We start from the raw sequence: 18,793 nt of genomic DNA on the forward strand, positions 1-18,793 counted from the left end.
TATCAGATCTAAATCCACCCCTGGCTCTGTGCTCTTGCCGTCCTTCAGGTCGAACTGCCAAATATTCCAGTATCCGTTTTCCCAGCAGGCTTTTTTTTATTCCACTCTTCCCCAAGAAGAGCTCAAACGAGCCCACGAGCCCACACCACCTCTGTGCTCCAGAGAGGACTCGGCTCATCCCGATCCGGAAGCGGTGCCGACGGTTTTAAAACGGATGCTGCTTAAAGGAATTAGCAAGATTGAGTGGAGTGATCTTGGCCGTGGGTGTTGGGCTTTGCTGATCCCAGCCCAGGGGAACCATCCTCCAATCCAAGCAGTTTTACCAGCTTTTATTAGAAACACCAGCACATTTCAAGTTTCCTCTTTTTGATCACAAATATAGTATTTTTTCCTCTTTTTTTTTTTTTAAAGTACACAGCATGAGACACAGCATCAGGGCTTTCCATCTTTTTTTTTTTTTTTCTCTTTTTCTTTTCTTTTTCTTTTTTTTTTTTTACAGCAATTTCTTTTGGACAAGCTTTGGGTTCCCTGACATCACCCCAGCCCCAAATTTTGACATCTTGAATTGCTGAAGACAGTTTCACGGGCAGATGAATCCAATGGTGGTGGAAAAGGTACAATAGTTCAAAGTTTGCAAGAAAAGGCTAAAGCAGAGACCCTCTACAGTTAAAAAGAACAAAGTAAGGGGGTAAAAATGGAGAGAAATCCTTTGCTCTTCTCCCCCCATCCTCTCCCAACACTGTTCCAAATAAAAACATAAGGCTGGAGGAAGCACTGACCAGACCAAGTGTGCTTGATGCTCCCTGTGGGAGCAGCAGCTGCCAGGTGGGATACTGGGATACCAGGATACCTTGCTGGGATTTGCTGCCAATCCCATCTCAGTCACAGAGAATGGAGAAGGTCCAAGTGATGGGAGTTGTAGACTAATCCTGGTTTTAGTTCACCCCTATGGTGGGAAAAATCTCTCTGGGCTTTTTAACTCCAAGAAAGTAATCGATTGGGGAGGAGGAGGGGTAAGTATGCCAGGAACATGAGGGCATGTTGACAGGATATTAAAGGGAACATGGACATGATTTGTTATTTTTTATTCCACAGAAAACCCTCAAATCTAGACTCAGAGTTAACAGCAGAAAAATAGTGTTAAAGTCAATAGGTTCATATTTTACTGTAGACTAAATAAATTAGCCTAGAATTAACTCAATACTCTCTATTTTCCTTTCATTGGTGATCCTTCTCTAAATTAATGCAGTTTGTTGTTGTTCTTTTTTTGTTTGTTTTTTTTTTGTGTTGTTTTTTTTAAAAAGCAAGGACTACTAATAATTTATTCCAGTTAACCCTTATGGATGAACACCTGCAAATATTCCATGGATGGGAAAGAACCATTCCCATTGTGTCCTCTCCCCTTCCCCCCAAAAAAAGGGAAACAATCACTAAAAGGGTGTTGGTAAAACAAGACATGCTACCTACAATACTCCATGTTATCTTGCCACTCCTAGTGCTGCCTCTGGCTGCTCTGGGTAATGAGTGAATATCCATAAGCCATGTCTTACAAAGAACATGATCCAAAACAAAAAAAAGAAAGAAAGAAAAAATATATATAAATAAATAAAAACCTTAAAACATTCTTACATGGATTTTTTTTTTAAAGAACAGAATACATGTTAAAAACTTCAGTAATTTATATCAATTTTTTTTAAGCAATACTTTATATACAATGGAAAAAAAAAAAGAAAAAAAAAGACATGCATAGTCCAAATACAATGTTGAAAAACAGCATTTTTTTTTTCCATAACAAAAAAAAAAACCCCAAACACTAAGTGTTAATAACATGTACATGAATTCAAGAAGGACCACCCTTTTTTGTCTGTTGCACACAGTTTATTTAACAATATGATATTATAAGAAATGAGTTTGTTTTTCTGTTGTGTTTTTTTTTTCTGTTTTTTGGTTTTTTTTGTGTTTTTTTTTTGTTTCTTTTTTGTTTTTTTACCATTCTATACAGTGATTGAATCTCCTTGGATTTTTCTTATTTATAGTAATTATAGAGCTTGCATGATTTACACTAGAATTGCTTTTCCTCATTTCAAGTTTCACACAGAAAGAAAGAAAGAAAAGAATGCTTCTTCTCTATTCAAATCAGCACGGCCTAAGAGTGATCATCCCTAGTTTTCATCTAAAAACCAGTTTTATCAGAGAAAACAAAGCAACAATTTCTACATCTGCAAGACAAGGATTTTGGCATTGGCCAAATGTGTGGTTTTTGTGTGCAAGAGTCAATTCCTATCTTTCCAGGGGTAATACTTCAAAACTCCTGCAGAGTTCACCATAGAAAAAAAACCAACAAAACAACCCCCCCCCCCCCAAAAAAAAAATAATCTTCCCACAACGTGTCAAAGTTACTGGGATACATTATAATGTTGCATTATTTCAGGAAACAGTTTCTGAATATTATTATTTGTGTTTTTCTTTTTGTCTTCTTTGAAACGCAAACGGTTTAAAAGTCTTGAAAATACAAATAAAAAATATGAATATCATGAACTTGGTTTGTTTTCTTTCCCCCCATTTTTAAAAAAAAAATAAGGTATGAGCCAACAGCAACAAAAATGAAAACCAAAAAAAACCCAACAAACAACCAAAACAACCCACGAAAAGAGACCAGATATTTTAACCGCCTGGCTTTAACAAAAAAATATATTCTTTGTAATTTTTTTTGTTTTTGTTTTTTTTGTGTGTTTTTTTTTTTCTTTCTTTTATTTTTTAAACAGCAATTCATTCTTCCATGTGTAGGAAGCAGCAGTTCCATCTAGGATTCAAAACAACCCAGATGTCTGAGTTTTCAGTACAAAATGTCCAAGAACACGAAAGGAAAAAAACAACAACAACAAAAAAAAAATAAAACCAACAAAACCAACCAACAACAAAAAAACCCCGAAAGAAAAAATAAAAATAAAAACAAAACAAAAAACCAAAAGTGATGCTCCCATAATTGCTACAAACCCTCCACAAATTTCTCTAACGTGTCCCCGGTGGTGTCACCGACCAGAGACAATTCGTTAGACAACGCGCTCCTGTTGGGGGTGTTTAGTTGTGGAAGCATTGCACTCTGTTCTGGGTTGCCCAAGTGTCCCTGATCCATGGAACTAGCCATAGTGACTGCGAGTCCTGGGTGAGGGGAACCAGTCTGGGGAGAGACGTGGTGAGGCGAGGGTTGGGGTTGTATCCTGGGCGACGGGCTGGAATGTGGCGGCTGGGATTGGGGACGGGGTGACTGAACGGGTGCCGGGGACCGCACCTGGTTGCTGAGGGAGGTGGTGATCTGCTGGCCGGGGAGATGAGACGCCTGCGGTTGTCCTGAGAGCATGTGCTGCTGTGGGCTCATGGGGTTGGGTTGCCCAGGGGACCCTATCTGCTGCTTCATCTGCTGCTGCTGCAGGATGCGCTGCTGCAGGGCTTGCTGGATGTTGGGAGCGCCGTCCGCGCCCATGCCGGGCTGGCCCATCTGGTTCAACTGTCCCATCTGAGCCATCTGTCCCATGGACCCCCCCTGTATCGAGATGTGCTGCTGCATCCGCTGCTGCTGCATGGCTTGAGGGTAGCCCCCGGGTCCTTGAGGCTGCTGGAACTGGTTGTGTCCTGCCATCCCTCCTGCCATGCCAGCCCCTCCCTGCTGCTGCTGCTGCTGTTGCTGCTGCTGCTGCTGCTGCAGCAGCTGCCGCCTCAGGATCTCCCGGTACTGCGGGCTCATGTTGGCCATGCTGGGGTTGTGGCCGGGGTTCATGATGTTGATCGCTTGTCCCTGGGGATTCATAGCTCCCATCCCTTGCTGCTGGGGAGGAACGCTGGCTCTCTGCACTCCTGCTTGCATGGCGTTCAAGTTCTGCAGTCCTGCCTGGGCGTGCATGCCTGGCTGTTGCATGCCGGTCTGCGGCTGCTGCATCCCAGGCTGGGGCTGGATCCCCGCTTGCGGCTGCATCCCGGGCTGGTTAGCCACGTATTTGGCCGTTCTTTGCTTTATAAAAGCTGCCATAAGCTGAGGGTTGGATTTAAGGATGTTAAGAACCTGCTGTTGCTGCTGCGGAGAACTCGGCGATTTCAAGGTCCTCAGTAAGTCCTGAAGTGCGTTTGGGGGGATGCTCCGTGGCGGCTGCTGCACGCCCGGCATCCTTGGCCCGGCCACCGCTTGTGGGGTGGCCATGGGCATCACCGGCCTGGCCATTCCTGGCTGCATTGGCTGCTGCTGTGGCATGGGAGGGGACTGCCACTGCCCGGGCGGCATGCTGGGCATCACCGGGCCGCTCACGGGGTTGGCCCGGGGTACATTCATGCTGACTTGCTGCATCTGGTTCCCTGAACCCACCGTCGGGTTTACTAGTCCTGGGCGACCAGGAGGCAAACCATTGTTAATGTTGTTGACCCTGTAGAGCTGCTGCTGCTGCTGGGCAGCTTCTCTCTCGATCTGCCGAGCCGCTTCCACGGCGGCCGGCGGGGGCTGCGCCGGAGGCGGGGGCGCAGAAACCGGGTTTGCAGGTTTTCCCGTCGACACGGTGGTGGGGGGCTGAGTTCTGGAGACAGTGGGAAAGCCAGCCGGTGACATACTTACAGGGGAAGGCTGGGGCTGGGGAGGAGGCTGCGGCGTTTGCGGTGTACTTGGCTGCTGCGTGGGGGTACCAGGCGTTGCTGAGGTAGGAGAAGGCAAACTTTGCTGAGGCACGTTTCGGGTGTTCATGGTGGCCATCCTTCTGCGCATGAGCTGAGCCTGCTGCAGGCGGTGCTGGATCTGCTGCTGGCGAAGCTTGTGTTTGATGTTGATACAGAATGGCACGGGGCATTTGTTCTCTTGGCAGTGTTTGGCGTGGTAGCAGCAGAGGGCGATGAGCTGCTTGCAGACCGGACAGCCACCGTTGGTCTTGCGCTTGCAGCCCTTGGTGTGCTGGACAACCCGTTTCATCTTCTGGCAGGATGGCAGGGAGCAGTTTGCGTTGCGGCACTGGCAGGCGTGGACCAGGGACTGGATGCAGCGCTGGATGCTCAGTCGTCGCGACTCCTGGGGGCTCTTGGACTGCTGCTCTCCTTGGCTGTTGCTCTCGTCATCCAGACCCAGGCCCCACTTAACCATCTTGTGGTCGTGGCTCTTAGTGTTGTAGCAGTTAATGCAGAGGTCGTAGTCCTGAAAGCAAAGAGAAGCCAGAGGTCAGGGAGAGCGGTGGCAGATGACCACCAGGAGCCTGCTGTGGAAGCACATTTTGGGGTCTCAGAACATGGAACAAGAGCAGGACAACAGCCACGTGCTGTGAGGAGCCACCACTTCCATTTACACCCGGTCCATGGAGGGCAGGGCGCTCTGGGGCAGGGGGTGCTGGGCAGCTCAGGGCAGCTGCCTCCCTGCAATCATAAATCTTGGGCAACAACATCAGCAGGGGCTGCAACTGTGCCTTTATCACATGAAAAAGTCTTGTAGGTTTTGGGGTTTTTTTATTTTTCCCTTTTGATGAGAGCAACTGTTTACTGTTCTGTAATGTCTTCTGAGGTACCTGCACACAGGGAGGGCCAAAACCTCCAACTAGTAAGAGAAGCCTAGAAACCAGGGCTTGGCTCTCCATTTGGCTCTCCTTAGTGTAATTACTGGCTAATATTTGCCACCCTGAAACAGGTATTTTTTTAAATCTCTAAACCAACCCTCAAATCAAGTGTGAACTTCACACTAAGACAGACACTGATCTGAAGCCACATTCTCATTGTCCTGTCCCTTTGTGCTGGAGGAAGGACACCCCCTGACACAGAAGTCCCTAGCAGAAAGGCCATAACTCCTCCCACCACTCAATTCCCCTTGTGTGTACGATCCATTTCCTAGTCTTGCCTCAAGAAGCCCCCTGTTCAATGCTTTCCTCAGAGGGATTAATTGAGGCTCTTCCACCACAAATGCAGAATTAACTCGCAGTGTCAAAAGGAGGTTGCCCTTATTCAAAATCTTCTTTGGTTCTGCTACAGCCAGAGGTCACCACAAGCTCCCATAGAGGTTACCATCGACTCGAGTCCACCCAGGTAAATCCATGCATGATTGCTCTCTAACACAGTTCAGTGGAAGGGATCTGTGATTCAAAGGACTAGTCATCAAGCCAGGTTAGGCAGCAATTACCAGGGCTGGTAGGTAACACTAATGCTAGGCTGAGGGAACCAGGCTGAAGGGCCCAGCAGGCTCCTCACCCAGCCTGGCTGTGCTCTGTGTAGCACCAAGTGCCACGGATCAAGTGGAACAACAACTACCTGCAGGAAGGCATGCCAGCTTCTCTCCTGGACATCATTTGATGTGGATTACCTGGTGCCCTGGAAATCCAGACCAGTCTGACAGTCACATCCTGCCATCCAGTACCGCTGCACTCGGCACTGGTGAGGCTGCACCTTGAGTACTGTGCTCAGATCTGGGCCACTCATGACAGAAAGGACACTGAGGTGCTGGAGTGTGTCCAGAGAGGGGCAATGGAGCTGGGGAAGGGTCTGGAGCACAAGTCTTATCAGAAGCAGCTGGGCTTGTTCAGCCTGGAGAAAAGGAGGCCAAGGGGAGACCTCCTCACTCTCCAGAACTGTCTGCAAGGAGGCTGTAAAGAGGTGAGGATCGGGCTGTGAAGCTACAAGTGACAGGACAAGAGGGAATGGCCTCACGTTGCACCAGGGGAGGTTTAAGTTGGATGTTGGGAAGAATTTCTTCACTGAAAGGGTTGTCAGGCACTGGAACAGGCTGCCCTGTTGTTCAGATGTAGTACTTTGGGATATGGTTTAGTTAAGGACTTGTCAGTGTCGGGTTGATGGTTGGGACTCGATGACCTTGAAGGTCTTTTCCAACCAAGGTAATTCTGTGATTCTTTGATATTAAGTTAAAAACTAACACAGAGAAGCCACAGCGGAATAAATGTCACCATAGCAGCCATTCCTGAGTACTGGTTTCTGCCACGTTGGGAAAATAAAGGCACTTACCCTAGAAGAAGAAGCACCCCACTGTGGTAGTCACCTTCTCTTAAAGCTCAGCAGCCCTTTTACCAGGATAAACTCAATTTGGAGGAACTTTGGGCCACACACACACAAAAAAATAAATCAAGCTTGGCTGTAGGGCTAGAGAGAGAAGTGTCTGGTGTTGTAGACCCACCTCACAGACAGTGCAATGCCACCTTGTTTCCACATGATGTTTGCACTCATTGCACGTGTAGACAAAGCGGTCCTGCCCTTGGGTGTGCAGCTCCACCAACATGCAGAGCGTGGACCACTTGGAGCGGCGCAGCGAGGAGAACTCCCAGTGCTTGTCTCTGGCCAAGGTCAGGAAGGCATCTCTCCCATCCATCAAATCACAGCTCAGTAATGGATCCGGGTCCACAATGGGATGCAGGGTGTTAATTACAGGCCCAGCGTGTAAATGAATCACAAAAAAGACCTGCAGATAAATTGGAGGGGTGGGGGGGGAAATAAATAAAATCGATGAGGTTAGATAATCTTGCAGGAAACAAAGGTGGTGTTTTGGGCTCCCCAGTTCAAGAGGGAAAGGGAGATGATGGAAAGAGTCCAAGGGAGGCTACAAGGGTGATGAAGGGACTGGAACATCTGCCTTATGAGGAAAGGCCGAGAGACCTGGGGCTGTTTAGTCTGGAGGAGAGAAGGCTGGGAGGGGATCTTATTAATGTCTATAACTGTCTGCAGGGTGGGTGTGAGGAATGGGCCAGTCTCTGCTCAGTGGTGCCTGTGACAGGACGAGGGGAAACGGCACCAAGTGACAACACAGAAGTTCCACCTCAATGTGAGGAGAAACTTCTTTCCTTTAGGGGTGACAGAGCCCTGGGACAGGCTGCCCAGAGGGGCTGTGGGGTCTCCTTCTCTGGAGGCTTTCAAGACCCATCTGGACATGTTCTTGTGTGACCTGCCCTGGGTGATCCTGCTGCAGCAGGAGGGTTGGACTCGATCTTCAGAGGTCCCTTCCAACCCCTCTGATTCTGTCACAGCAATGGCATGCTGCAAATGTTATCTCATTAACTCAGTTTAAGCTCATCTCTTCCAACATGTTGTTGCACATCAGAAAAAGTTCTAGTGCAATCACAAACTTTACTCCTCCCAATTTTTCATCAGTTCTGACTATCATCCCAGGCCTGCATTTACACGAACAGGCTTTTGTCTCTACACAGTGTGTTTTGACAGTACCTCTTTATGCTTCTCCATGGTGGCATAGAGCTTCTGAGACAGGTCGTTGGACACATTTGGCATGCTGGGTTTCTTCTTGTTAGCTCTGCTGATGCTACTCTTATTCTTGTTGGTTTTTTTGTTGTTCTTTTTCTTGGCATTTTTGCTGTCTCCCTGGCTTCCCTGCAGGAAACGTACAGGAAAGATGTTACACTTGATTGAGCTCTCTCCCATTCACTGGAGCTGGAAGTTAAAACACTTCTGCTGTCAATAATAGAACTTGGTTCCAATGCCTGCAAATCAGCCATACTGTGTTAAATACATCCCATATTCCAGGAAAAATCAAAAGCCAAGCTGGCAGGCAAACAAATTCAAACACTGTTTAAAAATGTATTTTTAAAGTATGCATATACATTAAATAAATCCTGACACTGATTTTTTTCCCCCTGTACTTCAGCTTCCACTGCTTGCTTTACAAGACCTTATAGATATTTGATGACAAGATGAGTTACAAATAAAATGGACTGAAAAAAATTCCAAAGTGCAGCATTTTGCTTTGTTGTGCATCTGGGGATTCTCAGCCTTGCTGGAGCTTTGATCTAAGGGTTTGCTTGTTTGTTTTTATGGAACAAATTCAGGGCTAGTACACAAATAAGAACCTGCAGGATTTGAAACTAACAAAATATATATTATTGTCCAACCTGAAGACATGTTGCTGCACATCCAACTCCAAAAATATCCCAAAACCTTCATTTGTGCTTAAGTTACACCAACACAAACCTCAGTGACCATACACTGAACACTAGATGTAAGTAAAGAGAGTAAAAAATAGCAGCTGATGGTATTTAGATGACCTGTGAAAACAGAAATGAATTTTAGGCTTCTCATGTCCTGCAAAAATAAAAACCAAAGCCCTCAGCAGGGAGCTCACCACTCAGAAAAAAAACACTTCTCTAACTGCTAGAACTTTGGTTATCATAGTATTATCAATAAGTTACTGAAATATTTTGATGTATATACACACAGAGAGAGAGAAAAGTTTCATGAACACGATGTACAAGCAAACTGGGGGTTTATCCACAGGCAAATTTCTTAAAAGAAAATAAAAATACTCCAACTGAAGAAGGCAACTCTACATAGTGTTGCCATCCTTCCATTCCATTAATGAAGCTCAGACAGGATTTCCCTACCCAATCTTGGGTTTTCTGTAATTCATTTTATTGACTCTTTGATCAAACCTGTTTGGAAATGACAATTGTACTATTTAATGGGAAACCAGGCAGAGGTCTAAGTGATTGAAAGGTATTAAGAAATGGACTATGTTCTCATCTTGACTTCTTTCCCCCACATTTTCTACCCCTTGATGTAATCAGGCATGTCCTTCACTTAACCATTCTAGAGCATCAACACAGATTTTAGAACTTCACACACCAAAAGGAGGAAAAGACTGAAACTTAGCTGACAGCATAATGCCAAATTTTCTTTCTACTCCACTTCTAACAAGTTTCTATATGGTCAACTGCACAAAGCTACTTCAAAATCTTTTAGGAAGATTTAAGACTGTTTCTGTACCACCTCGTTTTGATAGCATGTAACAGGTTTGCCAGAGATGCTGTTACTTGGTGAGCCTTGACCCTTCAGAACCTTTTTCAAGAACTTCTGAATATTTAGCACCTCTTTACACTCTCTTGTAAAGAATACCTGCAGCACATATTGACTTACAGGAAGCTCTCCTTGCATAAAAACAAAGTTGAGGACTAAGAAATTAAGAAGAGATAGACCATTCTGTACCATCTCAATACAAACTGTAAGGATTCTTCAAGTGCTTCTATTTGTAAAGACATCCACTGTTGGGCAGAGCTTCCTCCATAGTGACACAAGTTCTAGTGACTGCACTGGAGAAGCTCTCAAGCTTTTAATTTCACTCCTTTTTCTCAGCTGAGTGGCAGACACCAGAACATTGTGGCTTTTTGTTGAATTCTTGGGTGACTTGTTCAGCAACCTGGAGGCAGATTTTGTTCCCACTACACTGAGCAGCATCAATGGCATTGGGAGGGACTGCAGGGATGTTACCAGCTGAGGCTGCATCTCCACACTTCAGGCAGACAGCCTTTGTGATTTCACAGTTAGATGTTCTGGGCTTTTTAAAACACCTCTTTTCTCCTCTTAGATGTAGAGGCTACCCTGGTGTCTTCACTCAAGGGGCATGCTATGATTTACTGAAGATGATACTGTTGGCAGAAGAGGACTGCAACTGAAATTCCAAGCCTTGTCTTTCAGAAATGTTTGTTGAAATACTTCAATACTGAAAAGTTGCATTCAGAAGGTGAAAACTATTAACTTTATGGTTCCATAAAAACGTACTACATGAGGAAGCTATATTATGAAGGAGCTGTTAAGGTTTAACAGAAGGAACTTTCTGACATGATGAACTTGATGGATTAAGGTTCTATCACTCCACAGCCACACATCATGCAAATGGCCATGGCATCCAAGCTGAATTCAGTCCCTCCTCAGGTAAAGTTTTGGGTTCCACCTCAGCCTGTTAGACTTCACATTTTCTTACTCTATTTAAAGCATCTTGCTGCAAATCACAAGTGAAAGGGACAGCATCGAAGTGCTGAGACCATTTGGATACAGATGCAATCAAGACAGAAATAAAATGTAACAATTAAATCCTGACCAGGACCCTAAGAAAATAAATTATTTCTTTGAATATACAACGAGAAAATGCTGGTGAAGGAACAGCAGCATCAGGACCAACGTTTCACACCAGTGCAAAGCTTGCAATAAACCCTTCTGAATTTCAGCCCCCTACAGTGGCACACGATGACAAGTACCTGTGCTTAAATAGCAGCAACATCTAAGTCAGCTTGGAAAAATACAGCATCTTTCAAAATGCAAACACTGAAGGTGATTTGCAAAGGTGTGAACCAGAAGCTCAGCCAAATGACTGCAAGTGTAGCAGGCATGATGCCATCCAAAAGTAGCTTAACACATTTCGCAGAGAACAGAGATGCTGAACTGACATAACTGACTTCTGATTCTGTTACAGAAAATAAAAAAAAGCCACCAGTATATTTGTTATCCAAGAAAACCAGAAATGCAGTTAGAGGGAGCCCTAATTTGATGTCTGCTGTCAGTGACCTTTTCTGGTTTACTGGATGTGAACTCTCCAATTTATTAAAGTGTTAATGGTCAGCTTTGTGAGGCAGGAGCAGTTAACTCACCTCTGTTGTTTCACTAGCTGCAGTGCTTTCTTCCTTTTTCCTCTCCTCCTCCTCCTGCTCCAACTCCTTGATGCTTTCTTCCAGCACATTGGGCCAGAAATCACCTTCAAAGTAAGGCAGCTCCTTGGCACTCGTCAGCCTGTCCTCAGTTGCTTGTTTGAAGATGTCCTGTTAAGTGTATCACACAATACCAAGGATCAGTAACTGCAGCCCACTTGGGCTGGAGGGCCAGAGATGGGATCCAGTGCTGCCCTGACCAGCTGTGCCTCCCTTACACCATGGCCCACTCCTGGCAGGCCTCCTTTTCTGGGTGCAGCTCAAAAACTAGCCTGGCAATACTGAAAACAACCCACTCCTTGGTTCATCTTAGCAAGATAGCTGCTGAGGCTCTCCTGAACCTCCTTGTGCAATTGGTTCATGCTCCTGAAATGATGGAAGAGACCAAGATATCCAAGGAAACCATAAAAAGCCCTCCCTGGTAACTAAGCCAACAAAGCAGACACCACACTTTTCCTGCACTGCTCCTGGACATGGGCAGGAGCTGTTCTAGTGACAGCACCTGTGTCTCATCCAGCCCTTTTTCTTACAAAAGTAGAAGTGCAGCAGCACTTCAGTGGTGGGCTGGGCAGAGTATGTGCAATAAGCTTGCTAACTGCAGGAAGAATCCTGCACACTCCCACCAACTACTGCACGGGGATAATAAAGCCTGGCTGTGGAAGGGGAACTGTGGGCAGCCTGTGTCCTTCACTGCTGGTAAAGTTTGTGTGGCCAAAAAGGACCACTGAGAAGATTCTGAGAAGTAACAGGTATTTTAAACAGCTGTGCTGGAGGGGCTTTGAAGTGCCAATTTTCTTCTTTGGACTAACTTCAAGACCACTTTATTAGGAGAGACAGATATTTCTAGCCCTTTGCTAGGCAGGATCAGATGACAAGGCTGCTCTAGGCTGTTCTGTTCCACACATTCAGTAACTGTCACTTGCAATCAAAACAGCAAATCTTTCCAGCACTGTTACTACCAATAAGAAATTCTTGTAAATGTTAGCATGTAAGGAGTGGCAAATGCTACCTTTGCCATTTTAATTATTGCCTTGGGTGCACGTGTGATATTCTCCAGTGATGAAAATAATCCTTTTTCTATTCAACTGTTTTATAAGCAGTTTTTTTGATTTCACACTAATGGAGCCCAGTATTCCACCTGATCCTCCAGAATGACCAGAAGCAAACAAATTCTATAAACCTGAACAAGCTACATCATTCCTTGTCTAGAAGATTATAGAGGAAGATAAATACAGGAAGGCAGGCTCTTGCACACTCCTCTTCATGCAGAAACTGAACATAAGGAATTTTCAGTCTGAAAGGCAGAAACTTCACAAAAATCTAAGAAAATGAAGACACTGGCTGAGAATAAAAACCCTTGTACAACACTACTACAGTTGCATGTCTTAATATGTGCTACCTTCAAATGAAAAGCTCATTAAACTAATTCAGAAAGTTAAGAGTAACAAACCTTGTAGTCATGAATGATTCTCTCAGCAAATGCCTTGTCCAGCATCTTCTTATACCATTCTTGCAAACGTTTGGGTTTGGGTATTTTCTGATCAGGTGGATGGCAATGAAAAATATAATCATCTCCTTCACTCGGGGGGCAGGCCCAGATGTGTCCTGTCACATACCTGCATTTCATACACAGGAAAAAAAAATATAATCTTAAACATTTTGACTACCATCTTAAAATGAACTAAGATACAAATTCAGATCTCTTCCTCCTCCTCTTTTTTTTTTTTTTCTTTGTAACAAAGATGCTGAGGCAATAATCTCTGTTTATGGAAGAGATGAGAAAAGGTCCAGGATATAATAATGAAGCTTAAACATCATATGAACCTCTGATAAAAATCACAGAATGCCAGGTTGGAAGGGATCTCAAAGATCATCTGTTCCAACCTTATAAAGAATGATATGCTGTCATTTTAAGAATCCTAACAGCAGGAAAAACCCCTTAGTGATAAAATCCAAATTCCTCTCTCCACTTCACGTGTTCTACACATCTCAAAGAGGGCAGAAGAGCTGTCCCAGGTGAGAAGCTATTTGGCATCCTGGAGAAAAAAAAGAAATGCTAAGATTTATTTTTTTCTTCTCCTTTGCAAAGCTCTCACTTACCCAAGTTTCTTCACATACTCCAGGTATCCAATGAGGATTTCATGATAAACTGCAGTTCGGAGACAGCGGGGGCGGAAGAAATGGATACTGTCTAGGTAGGATATGTACACACGCCTATGGGAGTGAGAGAGGAATGAGAAAACCATGTCTGGCTGAACATCTGTTGATTCAGAACTGACTTTTACACTAGATACATACACAGCCATACTCGAAGAAAAATTAAATATGACATGAATGCATATTGAAGCATCCTCACGCGGGGTAAACAGTCCTCGACAGCAAAAGATGGGCAGAGTATTTTTGTTAGACAGCAAGAATATACTGGGAGAGGCAAAATTAAATACAGGATGCAAAAAACCCTAACATTTTGGTGGTGGTTTTCCCCTTCAAAGTCAGCTACAGTCACACAGCAGGACTTATATGTGCCGCAGAATTGAAACAGCCTTCTGTATTTGTGAGTGAAGAGTTCAGTGAATGCAGCAGGACGTGCTGGAACAGAAATGCAAGGGTACCTGGTGTTTGGAGGAGGGCAATCCGAGCCATACTCCTGGACATGCATCCCAAAGAAGCACACATCTACTCCATCTATCTCCTCAAAGGCAAACAGAGCTTTGGTACGGTAAGGGAAAGATTCTGACATCTCCCCAGAATCCACAAATCTGAAGGAAAGGGTGGTAGGAGGGGAAAAAAAACAAACAACAACAAAAAGCCAATGATTAAACCAGCAGAATGAGGAAATTCTTGTCAACCTTATTTTTAACTCATTAGAAGCATTTCTGCTGAAGTTAAACAGGGTCAGATCAGAGCTGTATTAAAACAGGGAATCCTGTTACAGTAGAACTCATGGAGAGACAGTTCCCATGCACTTCACATATGACTGAACAGGGCAGCTCTGAGTAGAGGAGCATCCTGAGGAACCACAGGCCCTTAAATAGGTTGCAGAGCAGAAAACCTGATGCGTTACAATGAAGTAATGGCCCAAACCCACTCTCTTTATGAAGCAAAGCCAAAATACTTCACAAAATAGCTTTAAAGCTTTTCATTTACAATGAAGGAAATGAAAAGTCACTTCTGAAGGCTAAAGCATTTCTAAAAACACAACAAAATGAAGGAACAGGAAGGAAGAGAATCTCAGCAACTATTCCAAACTCAACTATCAATTCTGTAATGCTAACCACAATGTGGTCAGACTCTCTCTCTAGATGTAGTAATACAAAATCATAGTATTCTAACCCAAAGCAGGATGTCCCTGCTATCTGCCCCCAACCAGTCAAAATATTATTGTCACCTTCTCTGAGCCCCTTCACAGCAGTCTGCTTTTTTCTTAACCTTTCATAATCTTACTCATGCCTCGATTTCAAAACCGTGCAAAGGGATTAATGTGAAAAATCAGCAGAGTTTGCAACATTTATGCAGGGAAACTCCAAAAGAATAGTAAGATAAAACATTTATTGTAATGAAAGGAACAAACCTGGATTTCATTCCTGGTTTAACTTCTACTGTCTTATCTGAACTTGCTACTACTCTGACAAAGACCTCTCCAGCTTCAGCATGGTTTTGTCGCCGTAAAAATTTGTTTACTCTGTCTTCCAAATGGTTTCCTAAACGTGTGGTCTGCAGCCCTAGAAAGGAAGGGGGAGAAGATGACAATGGAAATGTTAGTACTGGAGAAATCACTATGAAGTTTAGGGTGTTCCCATGCTTTTGAACATGAATGGTGCTTTGCACAGAACAGGCTTTTTCCCCCCCTTCGTTTTAACTCCCTGTGAAAATTCGATGATTCCATTTATGCAGCCAAAATTAATAAAGCAAAACCATCCACGTTTTCACCCAAGCCTTAAGTGTTCACACCCAAATATGGAAGTTAAAACCACCACAGTAGGAAAATTACTTATGAAGTGACCTAACAAAGGCAGCTTTACACAGCATTTTGAAATTTGCAGGCTTATTATATGAACACTGCAAATGTTTTCTCCTCACAAAACCACTATCTGGCTTTTGGACAGAGATGACATCACTTTATAGATCTGGCTCAATGCCACACCTTTTCAAGCAAAGCAAAGCAAAGCAAATCAACAGAAATGAAAAGCCTTTTGACTTCAATGGAGATTTCATTGCTTTTTCTTTTCAAGAGAGCTTTTAGATTGAACAGTTACAGTAATCTGCACATAAAGCTTAAATAGTTCTTCCACAGTGATAGAGGTCTTGAAAAATTCAAGCCCACCTATTGTCCAGATCTCCTCTCTTGCTCTTGACATGTACAATTAGCTTTTGTGGAAACAGCTGTTCCTCAAGTATTACAGGATGTGGTGTTCAAATAAATCCACAACAAACGACAGAAATTAAAACGAAGACTTTGGTTTACATTAAGAAAACAGAAGCAGTTCACTGGTTTGACTTGAAGATTTATGACTATTTCTCTTATCTTGCTGTACTTATTTTACCAGCTAGTATTTCTACTTCTTTTTTATGGTCAACCTGCTACCTTTTCCAAAGCAGGATACTCCAAAGCAATCTACAGACGTTCGTTTTACTAAAATGCATTTAATTTTCAGCTCTCCATTGCTTCCTTTTTCAGCTGGCTACTGACACAAGGCTGTTGGCTCTTCCTCCTGATTCCTGATCTTGCACACAAAATGCTGCAGTGAAATATCTAGGCTCAAAATGATTTTATCCACCAATACCGAGGAAAAAAGCCACACATGCTCAATGCGAGGTCTCATTTCCTAAGGGATTTATATACTTCACTTTTTACTTTAAAATAAATGTGTAGAAATTGTCAAACACAGCAATCTTGTGTTACATCTTGTAGCCTGGTCCCTTGTCCAGTGAGATTTTGTGGCTATAACCAGCACAACACAGTCTAAATATCAGTTACCCAGGTGGCAGTAATTACATTTAAAGACAGGCTAAAGTAAAAATCACACAATCCCATCACCAATTCCAAAACACTGGCCTTTCCCAGTGTTTCCTAGCCTGACACAATATATTGGGCTCTCCCTAGAGAATAGGAGGTGGGTGATTTGAAAGGAAATTCAAAGAAATGTTAAGAAAAGTCACAAATCATTTCTGAAGATACTATCGTTTTGCTGATTTCTCTGAAGACAAACAGAAAAGAAGAAATGGCTCAATTTCAGCTAATGAGTTGGCACATTTTTAGAAAGCCATTTTAGTTAACTGCTGTCTTGCCTTTTCATTTTATCATCTTTCCAATGCTAAGCAACCAAAGGATATCTGCTTCCTTCCTTATGCTGCAATGCATAAAGATTTCAGAAACAAACAAACACACACTACCAGATAAGAAGATAAAGGAAACAGGCAGCATTAAAATCATGTGCACTGTAAGGAAAGGATCTAAAAGCTGCATATTTTGATCTATTAGAATGGGAAAATTCTTTTAGAAAGCAACCTGATTTTGGTTCTTGGACACCTCAATAGGTGTACTTCCAGTAAGAGCTCAGGTCTCAATGAAAACTCCAGTGCCAACTTGAAAAAAGGCAGCTAAACTGGTAAGGCCACAGAAGGCTTTCAGGCTGCTTGAGGACAGAGGTTTTGCTGCAGCAGCAGTGGCCAGACACGTGTTACTGGAGGAGATATCAGGCAGATAGGAAGAAAGTCAGACTTCTGGCTTGCTCTGACTTTTTGTCAGGAACCACTTTGGGTGAGTTATTTGTCAGGATGTCTTTGGTCTTTGAACATCTCTGCATTAGCTGCTGGTTTAGTAGTATTTGTATATTTTCTTAGTGAGAAAAATACTTCCAAAGTTGGGAATTTCCCAGCATAATGCAGCTATACACTGGTTTTTAGATTCTATTTGGCATGCTGTCAGTCAGTTTACTTCTGATGTGGGTAAGATAACCAATTTTACTCAATATACATTGGGAATATGGATGTCACCATAGGAGCTGAGCAAGAGGTTGCAGCTGAGGGTTGTGCTCTCTTTACTACCAGCAGTTGGGCCAGTTTGCTTCAGAGAGCATGGAAATACTGATGAGTAAAGGTTCTTATGGGAAGGGAGGTGGAGAGGAAACATGTTTCAAACCTTCATTGCTCATGTTTGGTTATAGGTCAAGTACGAAGATCAAGGCTTATGACAACAAGAGCAGGTTTTTCTTCCCTGTGCTTGTGTTTCCACTAGAGCAACTGCTAAAGAAAATTGATTGTAAGAGCTGAGCCCACCAGTGGACTCAAAACATCACAGGAAAAATCCAAGCAAGATAGGCAAACAGCAGGGAAAAGAGAAAGAAAAGTCAATCAATGGAAAGGAAAAAAAAGCACCATTATTTCCCTGTCCAGATCCCCAAAGAACAGAATGGTTACCCTGAACTAAATGGCTGGTTACTGAAGCCTGAAGCAGTGACACAGAACAACTGCAGCCAGCCAAGGAATCACATACATATTTCAGCTAATTTACATCAATATATGCTGTAAAGTCAGCATGTAAGAGAAGAGACATCTACTTAAAATGGTTATCTAAACCCACCTCTTTATTTCATCATTTTATTAATGTTCTCTCACAATCTTAATCTATCTTTAATGAGACTAATTTTCAGCTTTTTAACAACACTATCTGGCATGCGTCAGGTTACTCCAGAGACCGTTTTGATTACTGAAACCTAGCATGTCTCACACAGCATTATCATCTCCAAACCATCCCCTTCCAACTCTGTGGTTATGCAATCAACCACACATGAAGTTATCACGAACTTGCATTTAATGCTTAACCACCTCTTTATTGCAATGTGGAAGATTCAGGCTTGCAAGGTCACAGTGGGACAAGGTAATGCCCAGAACTTCCAAGGACCAGAGGAGAACAAGGGAGAAACCAAGTGTACCTACAAGCCCTAGGGTCTCAGTCACCCTCTTGGTTTCTACACTCACTTTATTTCTCCACTCTATGCCACTGACACTGCATTTCCAATGCCAGCCCTTACTCTTCACCCCCTTAAACATGTATGAGTAGAAGTGACCAAATTATGTTCTCTACTGTTAGATGCATGCAAAGAATGTCTGTGTAAGGACTGCTGAGGAGACTGGGATAACTCGACCTGGCAGCTTTTGGCACTCCTTTTAGTGCACATTTCAACAAGATGATGACCATAGTTACTTCCAAGAACATCTTGGAAGCACAAGTGCTTACACATCCCAGTGGACAGTTCTTACACCAGAGTTCACTCTAGAAGCAAGGATAGCTTTTGAAATACAGAAGTACTTGGCACTACCAGAGTACAGCTGAAATAACAGAA

General features: G+C 43.5%; 1 protein-coding gene across 5 annotated transcripts in view; it reads right to left on the minus strand.

Moving 5' to 3' along the window:
* Positions 1 to 313: 313 nt before the first annotated feature.
* The window catches only part of CREBBP (CREB binding protein), a 100,371-nt gene continuing 81,891 nt past the window's right edge, over positions 314 to 18,793 (minus strand). For all 5 annotated transcript variants that reach the window (XM_051631865.1, XM_051631864.1, XM_051631863.1 and 2 more), the window contains 8 exons: positions 15,019 to 15,169; positions 14,060 to 14,206; positions 13,548 to 13,661; positions 12,898 to 13,063; positions 11,391 to 11,558; positions 8,182 to 8,343; positions 7,142 to 7,423; positions 314 to 5,167 (listed from right to left, as the gene is read on the minus strand). In XM_051631865.1, coding sequence (XP_051487825.1) covers positions 2,990 to 5,167; positions 7,142 to 7,423; positions 8,182 to 8,343; positions 11,391 to 11,558; positions 12,898 to 13,063; positions 13,548 to 13,661; positions 14,060 to 14,206; positions 15,019 to 15,169 — 3,368 coding nt within the window. In that variant the 3' untranslated portion in view covers positions 314 to 2,989. The remainder of the gene's footprint in view (positions 5,168 to 7,141; positions 7,424 to 8,181; positions 8,344 to 11,390; positions 11,559 to 12,897; positions 13,064 to 13,547; positions 13,662 to 14,059; positions 14,207 to 15,018; positions 15,170 to 18,793) is intronic.

This window comes from Apus apus, chromosome 14, assembly GCF_020740795.1.
Source record: "Apus apus isolate bApuApu2 chromosome 14, bApuApu2.pri.cur, whole genome shotgun sequence".
NCBI lineage: Eukaryota > Metazoa > Chordata > Aves > Apodiformes > Apodidae > Apus > Apus apus.